Source organism: Pungitius pungitius, chromosome 2, assembly GCF_949316345.1.
Source record: "Pungitius pungitius chromosome 2, fPunPun2.1, whole genome shotgun sequence".
NCBI classification, from domain to species: domain Eukaryota; kingdom Metazoa; phylum Chordata; class Actinopteri; order Perciformes; family Gasterosteidae; genus Pungitius; species Pungitius pungitius.
The window spans coordinates 2,841,541-2,855,437 of NC_084901.1; the positions used below are offsets into that span (position 1 = coordinate 2,841,541).

At 50.0% G+C, this 13,897-nt stretch overlaps 1 protein-coding gene across 1 annotated transcript; it reads right to left on the reverse strand.

Annotated features, from left to right (window-relative positions):
- Positions 1-2,964: 2,964 nt before the first annotated feature.
- Positions 2,965-12,360, reverse strand: gnai1 (guanine nucleotide binding protein (G protein), alpha inhibiting activity polypeptide 1). The gene is made up of 9 exons (XM_037460289.2): positions 11,859-12,360; positions 7,987-8,029; positions 6,740-6,881; positions 6,396-6,553; positions 5,739-5,867; positions 4,853-4,982; positions 4,604-4,757; positions 4,253-4,493; positions 2,965-4,078 (listed from the first exon to the last, which is right to left on the reverse strand). The coding sequence occupies exons 1-8, from the start codon at positions 11,974-11,976 to the stop codon at positions 4,303-4,305; spliced, it is 1,065 nt and encodes a 354-aa protein (XP_037316186.1). The 5' UTR covers positions 11,977-12,360; the 3' UTR covers positions 2,965-4,078; positions 4,253-4,302.
- Positions 12,361-13,897: the final 1,537 nt, after the last annotated feature.

A 13,897-nucleotide genomic window follows, 5' to 3' on the forward strand; every position in this document is an offset into this window, starting at 1 on the left:
ACCCCCCCTCCCCCCCCTCCTCCTCTCGTGCACCAGAACCGTGCCTTTTCCTTCTGGCGTTGGAGACGTTTAAGAGGCAGCGATTTGTGTCTGTGAGGCGTTGATTAACTGCTGGGGTCGTAACGGGACGACACAGTCAGGGGGGGGGGGGGGGGCGCAAGCTGTCAAAGGTTCGGACGTCCCTCGTTGAAGCGAATGAGACAACCGGTCCAAACTTCACGCGCTGTACATCGATCAGATTGAGTCATTTTCAAAGGTCAGAGCAGTAAATTCTCGTTCATCATCTCGCCTCAGATTAATCTTGTGATGCCTCACGGAGATCCTGGTCGCCCCCCCCCCCCCGAGGCCTTAAAAAAAGGAACTAATAGACACCAAGATACACATTCAACTGATGTGCAGGAAGAAAGGAGTGCTTTCAGGACGACACCGGCAAGAAGGGAATGAACATCAATCACATGAATACGGGCAAAAAAAAAAGGGGGGGGACAAGGACCGAGGAGGGACGAGGACAACAGAGCCATTAAAGAGACGGAGCGCGTGAGGGACGCCCATTCATCGGCCCGTTCTGCTCCGGTGACGCTCTGATGAAAGAACGAGACGGGAAAAAAAAGTTCCCGGCGTCACCACGAGGCGCCACTTGACAAAAGACACAATGTCCCCCTTGGGGTGGGGGGGGGGGACGGGACGCTTTGACCCCGTCTCCGTGGTCGGACACCTGGGAACATCAAGAGCTATATATAACCACTCCATCCCGTCACTGTGAGGGAACGGCTCTGCGCCGCCGCCCCCCCCCCCCCGACACCCTCTTCATCCTCGCTGTTGCCATGGAGCTCGGAATCAATGACATCACGGGAAGAGGGAGAGAGAGTGTGTGTGTGTGTGTGTGCTGTTGCGAGTGTGTACGTGGAGATAGAAGCTGAAAATATCAGGTGTCGAGCAGAAGAACAGGCAGCAGGCATCGAGCTGGACACACACACACACACACACACACACACACACACGCACACACGCACACACACACACACACACACACACACACACACACACACACACACACGCACACAGCCAAATGGGTTAATGATAATGACTGAACTTGCCTTTCATGGCGTCACGTCCGCACACAACACCAATCTCACTGGTGATTACACAGCGCACAATGTTGTGTTTCCTCCAGATGTCTCTTGATAACCGGGAAATGGTAAAAGGACTACCTGGAGGGGGAGGGGGGGGGGGGGGGGGCGACTATGAGTTCAACTGCCCTGAGAATAGACCCTTAAAATATGTCTTCTCGGGAGATGGGAGAGTTATGTGGGACATGTTTGCACCTCTCTCGCTTGTCTCGGAGTGTTCGCACACATGCAAATCAGCAGCGTGCATGCGTGCAACTTCACACACACACACACACACACACATGCAAAGTAGACGTGGCACCCTCACACGTGTGCATTTGATTAATTTAGATATTTTGCGAAAATAGCTTCACCTGATCCTTCTTGTTGCAACACACCAACTGCGCACGGACCTAAGAAAGTTTTAACTTAAGTTTAAAGTTATATTCCGTACAATTTAATAACCTACGTGCTTAAGAGCTGCGACACCGGAAGTTCCTTTCTCGGTTTTAAGCTGGATTTTGCCTGTCAAAGTGTTGATGTGGTACAAACTCAACGTCCCAGTGAGGTCATGTGACAGTGACGTCACTTCCAAAATGGCTGCCAGGCCGGTCAACACATTTGGGAAAGCCTAATCGTTAAAGTACGTTTCAACAGATTAAACAATTCTAATGATGTGATGACATGTCCTACGTTAAATCTCACCCTTTATACACATTTCACAAGTCAATTTATATTTAAAAAGTCATGTCACAAAGGCCACCAACTGTGTTGTGGCTCAATTGATTGAATTACAAATTATTGAATCAGATCAAAGTTCTGGAGTTGAATTCAAAAGACTAATGAAGGCATATAAACTTATATAATAGAAAAAATCTGAAGCCTATCATTTGTATGTTTTAAAACTGTTACCAAGGAGAAAGAAGGCCACGTCTAATGATATTGACTTTATACGCCCATTGTGCCATTAAGCAGGAGATCTTTTGTTTGATCTTTGCCTTTTAAAAAAAAAATGTTTTTACATCCCCTATAATCTTCCCTCTAATATGACACGAGGGTCGATCTGAGCCCCCTAATTGGCTCCACGTTGTGTCACGTGGGCTGAGGGCTTTTACAACTCCACGAAAACGTAGCGAATGTGAAGTCGGATGACGCAGAATGGCGTGCGTCACACGGAGAACATTCTGTGCAGCGCTGTGACATTGTTTTCCCTTTCATGTCACACAAGCTGAATGGATGGAGGCATTGTTCCAAGCGGAAGACAAACACTGATGACATTCACGGGGCCAAGCCGCAACATATTTTCAATGCAAATTGCGCCGAGTCAACGACCCGCCGCGAGAAGAGGCGGGCCTGGCGAGTGCTGCTGGGGCCCCTTCGGGTGGCAGATAGGGAAAACTGGATCAAGCTGCTTTGTTTATCCACGGATGCACCGGCGCCTTGAAGTCCGCGGGGGTGGGGGGGAGGGAAGGGAGGCGGCCCCCGCTTCATGGGTAACACGCACTCTGTGCACATCATTCACGAAGATGTGAGGAGACACACAGGAGCATCAGAGCACGACCCATTAGTGACAAAAGCATCTTCAAGCCAAGTGGAATTTGCACTCATTATCAACGGCGGAAACGGAACAATTCATCTTTGAGCATATATTTAAAAACACCTCATTACATAAGAGTTCTTCTTTTGCGCATCGGAAGGGCATGTGATACCTCCGTGACATTTAAGGGAAGGTTGGAAAGGGGAACAGAATCGAACGGATTCATCCGACTTCGCGCTCGGATTATTGCAGAGCAGTAACGTGTTGATGCTTCATCACCTGCTGGCGGCGCAGGTGTGGTGATAAAATAGGCCCACGTGGTTTGGAAATGGTTTTTATTAGCAAAATAAGGGAGATGAGTCTACAAAGGTTCTCCATCCGCGGAGAACATACACACACACACAGAGACAATTGTGGCAGTTTCTTTACATGTTTGTCACTCCTCTTGGCAAAGTATCTAAAAAAAAAAAAGAAATCACAGACCAGTCGCCCTCGACCTTCTCGCTTTGTGTCAGCGGATCCTCGAGCAGCGCCTCCACTCTCCCATCACGGAGCGGCGTCCGGACCTAAAAAACACATTTCCCGACCTCGTCCTTTGCAACCATCTCAGTTCTTTTTTTTTTTTTTTGTCTTTCTTTCTTCAACATCTTAAATTCTCATCCAAATACATTAAAATATACGTTAAAATGTGCCCACCGTGGCCTTTTGACCTAAAACCTGTGAGCGTTTTACCAGCTCATCGCCTCACTCGAACCTTTTCAGAAACAAGACTGGACATTTTGTACAGTTTGAAAAACCACAACCCCAAATCTGCGGGTCAAATGTGAAGGACTGTGGAGGTCAGCATGAAAACCCACGTACCTTCAGACCAGAGGGACATGGTCCTCCTTCTGAAGGCTCAGTGGTCTGTGTGTGTGTGTGTGTGTGTGTGTGTGCGTACATAGCAGGGACACTAACGCGTGAAAACGGGTTACCTCTCTATGTTCGGAACAATGCGGCAGGCAACAGAACAAGCGCCGGGACCACGGGCCGCGGCGAGAGGCCACGGCGCCAACGAGCTTCGGGCCCCTCTTCTTCCCCTTCGAAGGGGGAGGAAGGACAGAAGCATTTCCACCAACGACCGACGTTTCCTTTTTTCCCCCAGAGACGGCGGCGGGAGGAACCCGCACAAAAACAGCAATTCCTCCCCTTCCCTCCAACAGTCAAATAAAAAAATAAACTGCATTGGAATCCGAATGTTCGCGGGAAGTCTTTTTTTTTTTTCACAGACATCTCACACGAATGACGCTACGCTAGCTCGAAATATGCCAAGACAAAAACATAAATAAAGCTGTTAAAAGTGGCGTTTAGTACAGCACTGGTCCGTGACCGATCCTCCCGGGCCATGCTCGTCTTCTTCACCAAGGATGCACAATAAAACGGGCTCCACCGCCTGGGGGGAGGGGAGAGGGAGGGAGGGGGGGAGAGAGAGAGACATTAGAGCCGAGCAGGATGGAGGCGCTCCTCAATAATCTGGAATGCTTAAGCTTCTGGAGGCCAAACACCGTCGTACCCCGCGGTCGCCCGTAGCAACCGCCACCGCATCGTCAACTAAGCAGTTCCTTACCGAGAGAAAAAAAAAAGAATAGGCAAAGGTCATCCGCGCCGGCGCTCTCCTCAGAAGAGGCCGCAGTCTTTCAGGTTGTTCTTGATGATGACGTCGGTGACGGCGTCGAAGACAAACTGCACATTCTTGGTGTCAGTGGCGCAGGTGAAGTGGGTGTAGATCTCCTTGGTGTCCTTCCTCTTGTTCAGGTCCTCAAACTGACACTGGATGTAGGCGGCGGCCTCCTCGTACGTGTTGGAGCCTGCGAAGGACGGGGGGGGGGGGGGGGGGGGGGACAGGAAACGGGTTTTTTTTTTATAAGCACGCTTGAACGCGGCGAGCCTTTTCCTGTCGCCACGCCCACGTTCTTACCGGCGTATTCCGGGTAGCAGATGGTCAGAGGACTCCTCTTGATCTTCTCCTCAAACAGGTCCTTCTTGTTGAGGAAGAGGATGATGGAGGTGTCCGTGAACCACTTGTTGTTGCAGATGCTGTCAAACAGCTTCATGCTCTCGTGCATCCGGTTCTGAGGTGGGGGGGGGGGGGAAACGAACCAATGAACAAATGACCCGAAGACAGCGTCCAACGTTAGCCCCGCCCCGCCCCTCCCGAAGCACTCACCATCTCCTCGTCCTCGGCCAGCACCAGGTCGTAGTCGCTGAGGGCCACGCAGAAGATGATGGCGGTCACGCCCTCGAAGCAGTGGATCCACTTCTTCCTCTCGGACCGCTGACCGCCGACGTCAAACATTCTGCAGGGGGGGGTGGGGGGGGGGGGCGAGGTACGCGTGCGCTTTAGAGTCACGACGGTACACAGTGACCGCAGTGTAGCGATGACAGCAAAGGAAAGGAGGATTCTTTGTCTGGGTAATTGGAAACAATTCTGATACAATTCACAAATGCACCCGGAAGCAGAAAGAAGCACTATTGTTAAGGCAGGACTGCATGGTGGTGGTGGGGGGGGGGGGCGCCTTCCGACCGGCGCATCACATCCACTGCTGCGTCATTCTCTACATGCTTATTGGGCCACGGCTTTCAGCTCTGCACCAGGTCGTCACGCACCGTGACACACGCGTGTCATCATGACCGTCCGAAACCCGCGGGGAGGGAGGGGGGGGGGGGGGGGGGGGGGGAATGAGACGGAGCAAAGCCGGTAAACACAAGCGGGGCTTTGTGTCTGCCTGTGGATGACGTTGCATGCGTCGGCCCTCGTGTCCCGTGGCCCGGTGGTGTGAGTTTAAACGCCACTGGCCTCCGCTACCACACTTCTGGTTTAATGATGTCATCAGGCCCGCTGACTCCACTTCCTGTCGGGTGTTTTTCTATTTTTACATTTTAACACAAACTGACTCATCGCCGCTGCTCAGCCGTCACAGTTTGTGTCGCAACGCACAGCTGCATGAGCACAAAAGGGAATTTCTTCAGGCAATGAGTCAGTAAGCAGGAAGGGAGGCTGATTTAAGCGAGTCGCCGCAGCGGGGGAGGGGAGGGGGGGGGAGAATTCTCACTTGAAGTGCAGGTCCTTGAATGTGAAGTGGGTCTCCACGATGCCTGTGGTTTTGACCCGGGTCCTCAGGACGTCCTGCTGGGTCGGGATGTAGGTGGCCTGGGATATCCTGTCCAGATCGTTCAAGTAGCTGAGAGGAGGAGGAACGTGAGGAGGGAAGGAGGGGAGGAGGAGAGGAGGGGAGGAGAGAAGGAGAGAAGGAGGGAGGATGTGTGTCAAAAGCAGGCCGGGTCAAGCGTGTAGCTTCCAGTTGAATTAACACCCTGGTGTGTCACCGTTCTTCTTCGTGGAGACGCCCGTATCAGATTACGATAATTCGGGACGTGGGTTTTGTAAAGTGAGTTTTGAATTGTTTCATATTCGATGAAATAAAACCTTTGCGTCCCACCGCTTTCATTTTCAGACTAATTTACCAGACTGGAGACCGGTGTTAATGTTTAAATAGTTATACAACGTACCTTCTCACAGGTCGTTTTTATCCATGCGTGTATTAAGACCTGAGCAGATATCTCAAGGTCACTGCTGTTACAACACAGGTGGAAATTAGTGACCTCTGGTTCTTCACTTGAACAAGCCTGCTGCTTATCTTCTAAACTTGGAGGTGAAGAAGAAAAGAAAAAAAAAATGGGGGGGGGGATTGGGAATTCCTGTGACTCACTACGCCGCCGAGTCGTTGAGCTGGTACTCGCGGGAGCGTCCGAAGCAGGCTTGGACCCCGCCGTCCTTCCACAGCCGCTTGATGACACCGGCCAGCTCTCCCGTCATGAAGCCTTCCTCCGCCGAGCCGGCCAGCACGAACAGCTGCCGCGCATCGTCCTGTGGGCGGATGGGGGGGGTGGGGGGCGGGGGACCAAAATCAACCATGGTTTACAATGACTGTTGGTATCGGCCGACCGATCGAATGACCAAAGAATTCGCCTTTAATGAGCACACGCTTGTTTTCCAGGTTTATACCCCAGACCCAACAAGTCGCCCCCCCCCCCTCCCCCCTGGGTCACTCACAGCTCTCGTGGCGTCTGCGAAGTCGATCTTGAGGCGCCCCATGGCTCTAATGATGGCGATGATGGATTGGATAGTGTTGCTGTAGACCACGGCCTTGTACTGCTTGCATTCCTCTTCTGAGTAGCCGGCCTCGTGGATGATCCTGCACGAAGAAAATGAAGGGGGGTTCAACTTTTTGCTTTTTTAAAAAAAAAATAATAAAAAACATGGTCACGAACCGCTAAGCGCTCGCGACGCACAGAGAGCGGAGAGAAAGCTCGCCTTCTGGTGGCAGATACCAAACGGGTGAAAGGCGCCTGCTGTATCTCTGTAGCTTTTTTTGGTCCTCTAATGCTCATTTTAACATAATAAGACCACGAAGGCCCCGACCTCATTCTTTTTTCAGCTCCAACCGAGGTCATCCGGGGAAAATCGGCCCTTTCTATAGTTGCCCGGGAGCTGTATGAAAGGTTTATTCTAATTTTATACATACATATAAAATAAATGTATGTTAGCAGGACATGAAAATACTGTGAAAATAAGTATAAAAAATACATGTCACTGAAGCACCAGGTTATATATTCTGTATTTTTTGGTTTGGCTTGATAGCCCTAAAAGCTTGATTTACCACCACAGTCTTTTCACCAGACAACACCATGTAAATGTGATCCTCCGGCTGGATCGCGCCGCAACGAGTGTAAATCTTCTTCACTCCATCACGCAGACACGGTGCCGTGAGATCTCCCGGCGCGCTGACGTCCGCGAGGATTTACGACACAATAAGTGAGAGTGAATTGACATTCCTGCATCGCTGCCTGAGCTTTGCACATCCGTCACAGGTAAAATAAAAATTTAAAAAAAAGAACATGGGGAAAAAAAGTGTTATGGGAGCCGAGCCGCTGCTTGTGAATAAAGAGGAAGGGCACGTGACACGTGTCTCTTTGCTCTTTGGAGTGCATCCATGGTGGGGGGGGAATCATACGTAGAGGCTCACGTGGACGATGTATAGGCTGAACCTACGCCGATGTTCTCAGCGCGGTTGCCGAGGTTACCCGTTTGTAATGCGACTCGCGGAGAACGATGGAAGCCCGAAGAGAGAGAGAGAGAGAGAGAGAGAAGAGAGAGAGAGAGAGAGAGAGACGCTAGAAAAGCATGATTGGTGTTTGACACGGTGTGCGTGGTGGAAAATGAACACTCTCCACCACGCACACCTGATGGCACGAGACGTTGCAGAATAACCAGATAAAACACGAGTGAAATGAACTCACTTCATCTGCTTGACGATTGTACTTTTCCCAGATTCACCGGCTCCTGGATGAGAGACAGAACAGAGGTTTGTCAGAGGGTGTGAATAACAACAGGTTAATGTTGCCTGTGACGAACCAAGAGGGGGGGGGGAGGGAGAGGGGGGAGGGGGGTTTCTCACTTCTTTCTGACCCTTATGTCATTAAGTTCACTTCCTTTATCTGCCGGATGATCCAATGCGGCCGAGCGTTACGTCGGGGCACCGCGAGTACGAAACCCGACGGAACCGAGAAGTGCCCCGGCCGCGGCGATACGCCGAAGGGGGGGGGGGGGGGGCGCTGCCGAGGCCGGCGTCACACCGCCATGGCAACGGCTGTCTTTGTGTCCAGGACATCTCCAGTGCGAGGCCGCTGTCATCCGAGAAGGCTTTGTGGTTGTGAGTGTGTGTGTGTGTGTGTGTGTGTGTTACACGCTGGCCTCGACTGGTACAACCATGTATTATGCATGTACACGGCTCTCTTTTCCCCCCTCCTCCCCCCTCCCCTCGACTCTAACCAGTCCCTCGGGGAGTGACCTCCTGTTTAAGAAATGTTGTCGCTGTACAAATCAAAGCCCCCCCACGGGCCGCTAACCACATCGGCACTGCTAACGGGGGGGGGGGGGGGGGTATCCTCGCGTCACAGCAAGGGAGACTTTTAGGAGGGCTGCAGGGAGGGGATTGGCCCGGTTGAGGGAAGAGAGAGAGAGAGAGAGAGAGAGAGAGAGGCTGTTCCCTGAGCGGGCCCCCCTCCCTCCTCCCTCCCTCTCGTCTCTCAGAAGAGGAAGTGGAATCACATCACGGAGTCCACCGCCATCCGTTACCTCGTGACAGCGGAGACTGCGCTTGCGTAATAAATCCTGGGCTTGATCTAGTTCCACTTTCCTCGGCGTTCCGGAGAAGAGAAACAAACGAACCCGACAAAGTGAGACACCTGAGGCCGACACCCTGGTTCAAAACGTAACGTAACTTCAGGGTGACCGCTGACGGGTCTCCACATCAACGCAACGAGGCCAGGCGCTCGAAGACTTGGAGAATGCTTCAAGACTTCATCGACAGAGCAGCAAGTTGTGTCTGGAGGGGGTGGGGGGGGGGGGGGGGGGGACCTGCCAATCAGAGGTCCTAGTCGAGCCTTCAGCGGAATGAACAGCGCATACCTTCAAGGTCTCACCCATCGCTCCTCATGCAGAGTCATGTTACACACCCCCTCCAAAAAAAAAAAAAAAAAAACAGCCACAGACTTCAAAACCACTGGAGCAGCTGGTTTCAGTTTCAGGCTGTTTCGAGCTATTTCAGGAGAAATCCAATTTTTTTTATTTTTTTGTTCTTCAGAGAACAAAGGCCGTTTCTATTTATCGACCGCAAGAAAAAAAAAAATTCTCGGAACTTCCCTCGGTTGAGTTTCCCAGGGCGGGCGAGGATGAAGCCTTGAAACAATGGCAGTGTGGACATGAATGTGATTAAAACAGCCTTCTACGTTTCTGCGACAGCCCGAAATGTCGAGGCGGAACGTTCTGCACAGCTTCGTCTGATCTCAGGGTCCCGAGTAAGTCCAGGCAGAAAAAATGAAAAGTTAAGATACATAGAGATACCTTTTATGATTAGAAACACTTAACAGTTCATGATTTGATACATTTTTATTAATGCAAGCCTGACTCAGGGGCGCTTCCCAACATGGGGGGGGGGGGGGGGGGGGGGGGGAGGAGGAGGGCGGGGACACACCGAGCGGAAGGGAATCGCTTCCGACAACAAGCGGACCGATGTCACAGACGCCACCATTCACAGAGACGTCCGATGATGCTCAACGACGGTTATCGGAACGCCGGTAATTCGGGGGGGGGGGGGGCGTTGAGATGAGTAACGCTGCACTGCACCGCTCCAAAAATCGGGCAAAGATTTAATAGAGAGTCGCGGCGATGTGTTGGACAAAGGCAGGGGATTATTAATAAAAATCTTCCCACAGTTGCGCGACAGCTATAGAAAGAGTAATTAGGTTGAGGAGATTGTAATCTATTTTAGCACGCCGATATGAATAGTAGGATAATTAGGTCCGGGAGATGATGGGAGATAAAATGAGAGCCAATTAAAGACCGAGAACTAAATGAGAAATTTGTTCAGTTTTTGGGGGAAAAAAAGAAAAGAAAAAGAGAGATATCACACGTCCCCTCTCTATTCAAAGACGCCGGCGCCGATCAGCTCACACGGGTCTGACAGCCGGCAGACAGAAGATGCAAATCCTTGGCATGCAAATGCTTGAGGTTTTTCTACGTCAGCGTAGCGATTTGATGGCGGTGACAAGGCTGTAATCAATATTCAGGACAGCCCTGGAGAACACACACACACACACAGACCTGCACAAAGTTCCAAGTGGGGCCCTAAAAGATTGCTTTCCTCTTGTTGCAACACAATAGGTTGCGTTTATCATTCATGTGGACGGTTTAGAGCACAGCCGTTTCATTTTTAATGCTCAAGTCATTAGCGGCATTCACATCCTGCAAGGCCGTTTTTTTTTTTTTTTTTTCCTCCCGGGGACCAAGCCCGGCTGTGTGTGTCCCGTCAGCGGAGCCCGGATAGCTACAAATACAAACACACACACAGACGCAAACAAAAGCTAGCAGGAAACCCGAGGAGGCCGCACGACCGCCACAGCGAGCCGCTTCAGCAAAGAGGCAACGTGGTCAAAGTGCGTGTGTGTGTGTTAAAGCAACAACAAAAAAGTTTTTAAAGTGGAACGACAGCTTCGGAACCCGCCCTGCGGCGACGTAGCATGAACGCGACCCGACTTGCTCACTTCGAATCAGCAAGCCCTTATCTGGCCTGCGAGCACCTGAGGAATGTGGCCTGCCTCCAGGGAGAAAACGTATACGTCGTCGGAAAGGAAAGAAGGTGCTTTCGACGCCGCGCGTCACAATGAGGACGGTAGAAAAGGGGCGTTGAACGTTGAGGGAATGTTTATCCCGCTTTGCCTCACCGAGCGGTCCACCAAGCCACCGACAGCTCTGAACCGTGGGCCTGGAGTCAGATGTTTGGCCTGATGTTGCAGTTGCTCGTCAGACTTGGTGTGTCCCGGTGACCCCCCCCCCCACATACCTGTGACATGTGTGCATGTCAACAGCTGCCGGGCCACCGAAGGGGTTGATGGAAAAGTTTTGCACCTCCGCTCTCTATTTACAAGGATAACAGTGTTTCCCCCCCCAACGCGCAAGTAAATCTGCACACGGGACCTTCAGGTGGAGCAGCGATGCAGTCAATGCATCATTGATGATTGGGATGTGTATCAATTTATCAAAATATTGGACCTATTGAGGATTCATAAGCACTGACATCAAGCTTTCTTTTTTTTTTTGATACCAACGAGAAGTGTCATGAGGCAACATCGGCATGTCATGTCATGTTGATGTTGTTTTCGGGTTTAAACGGCTGCTACAATGAGGCTCCGAAACCGTCCCGCCCAAGCAGGGCAACAATGTATCCGACGTGGAGAAGGACGCAAACTGTTGACTTTTGAACACCACATGGTGATCGGGCCCCATCGCGGTTTTAAGTCAGCGCCCCCCCCCCCCCCCCCCCCCAGACCCTCCAATGAGAGCCTCTTTAAACGGCCCTGGACCAGCGGGAAGGAGCCATTGTTGAGTTAGTCACTGCAAGCCAAATAAAGGCTGAATTACTGGATCCAATATATTTGTGTATTTATTGGGACGTTTCGTGTGTTTATTTTTTGTATGGGGGGGGGGGGGTGGTGGTGCATTCACTTGACAGTTGCCTGAAGAAGCTCGCAATGCGGAATCTAAACTCCCAGTATGCCACCGTTTAAGACCACAACCGGTAACCAGAACGTGCCCCCCTTACCCCCCTTACCCAGCAGCAGCAGCTTGACCTCCCTGGCCGCCTTCTCCCCGTCGTCCCGCAGGTTCCGGTCGATCATCTTGCTGCGCTCCACCGCCGCCTTGTCCTCGGTGCTCAGCGTGCATCCCATCCTCGCGTGCGCGCGTGTGTGTGTGTGTGTGTGTGTGTGTCGTCCCCAGATGGTGTGAAAAAAGAGAATCTAAAATACCACGTACACCCACATTAAATGGCTCCAGCCGCCTTCGCTCCGCGCACACGCCCTTTTTTTTGTAATGAACAGGCAATCGATCTGTTTTTGACTTTACAAAAAAAAGAAAACAATTTTTTTGTTAAAAAAAAGCACCCAAAGCGGCGCGGCGTGTCTTCGGGCCGCTGCGGTGTTTGTGTCGGGTTAAAATCCTCCTGGCATCCGAGGGGAAGGGCTTTTTGCAGCGGAACAGTTCATGAGTGATGCCTCCTCCATTCGCTGCGCTTCGTAGTGTAAGTTCAGCTCGGACTGAGCGGAGAAGAGGCGCAGAGCGCGCGCCGGGAGCGGGTGACACCTGCTTCCGCCCGGGTCCTTCAAAATAAAGCAACCCAACGCCGCGAAAAGACCAGCGTTTACAAAATCTTATCTTTTGTCCCTTGTGCAAACTGAAAAATGTATTTAAAAAAGCGGGTGAGGTATGAAATACTTATTTATTGTTATTATTATTTATTATTTATCTAAATTACATGTAATAAGAAATCACAGATCCCATCGGATCGGTTGTGGCCTTTCAAACCAGGATTGACTCTGAATGTGTAACTGCATTGTTGCTGATTTGATTCTAGCGGGGTCCCTGGTCGCCATTCTCCCTGTGTCCGGCCTCTTTTGTTGTCACCTTATCTCCTGTCAAATTAGAGGGAAATTGAAGAAGAATTACTGGAGACCAAAATTTACCCAGCGAATACACAACTAAAATCCTCTTTCCAGCTGTATTTTCATTCCGACTGTCGAGGACCAAGTAAATCGGTAATATGTACATTTGGTTACAATTTAACAGCTGCCATGTGCAGCCTGGTGTTTCATCAATGAAACACTCCTGCAGGATTCCATGAGTATATTGCATAATCCATGCATGGCTTGTGTACATTTTCAGTCTTTTCAGATAAAATGTTGAGGCTTAATTTTTTTTTTTAATTTTAATTGAATTTTTTAATCTATACATACTTCTTAATTTACTTTGCCCCCCCCCCTAATAAAACCCAGCATATTATCCTGCAGCCTTTATTTTGGAGGTAGACCCATAAACCAGAAACTTTAACATGCACACCAACATTTCACATATGTCAGATAAACACACATTTAGTCAATAACGTTTTTAATCAGATAAGGGGCAAATCAGCGGGCCAGCAGTTTACAAAAAAAATATGATTATATATATATATTCCCTTCATAAAACGGAACCGTTTGTGTTTGATATGATTATTTTTATGTATAATCGAAGATCAGATGAGATGCAAAGTTACGGACAAATATTAGTCAGTTTGAAATATACACACAGAAAAAACTCGAAAGGTATATCTTCATTCGTAACCTCCACCCACAACTCTATAACCGCCATTCATTGTTAGATTTAGCTAATATTTAATATTTAAGGTTAAATTAAACATTTAATATCATACTATCAGAGGATGTGCCTTTTCTGTTCATAAAAATCATTACTATTTACGTTGTATTAACTAGTGAGTTCAACTAAAAACTAATTTAGATAATAAAATAAAATCCCTTCATTCACATACATCTCCTCTGATCAAGTTTACCTACATTTCCAGCTCGTACTGTTCCCACGGGAACCAAAGGGAGGTTTTTCTCCTGTCCCCTACACGTCAGCGGCGCATGACCATTGTTTGTGGTTTAAATAATTTAGTCCGCTGGACGGAGTCATGTGCGAGTGTTCAAAGTCAACAGTCAGCCCGAAACGCCCTCGCCTCGAAAGCCTCGTCGTGTCAACAACCGCTTCAACTTTCATTTTATCGTCTTTGGTCGCCCTCAGTAATCCTTTCAAATGAAGACACGTGTTTGTTGG

What these genes read in the sequence shown, in the direction of transcription:
- gnai1 (XM_037460289.2), bottom strand. Translation starts at nt 11,976, where the DNA reads ATGGGATGCACGCTGAGCACCGAGGACAAGGCGGCGGTGGAGCGCAGC. An exon ending in TGGCCGAGGACGAGGAGATG is followed by an intron (nt 4,758 to 4,852) that starts GTGAGTGCTTCG and finishes CCCCCACCTCAG; the next exon opens with AACCGGATGCACGAGAGCAT. An exon ending in CTGCTACCCGGAATACGCCG is followed by an intron (nt 4,494 to 4,603) that starts GTAAGAACGTGG and finishes CGTCCTTCGCAG; the next exon opens with GCTCCAACACGTACGAGGAG.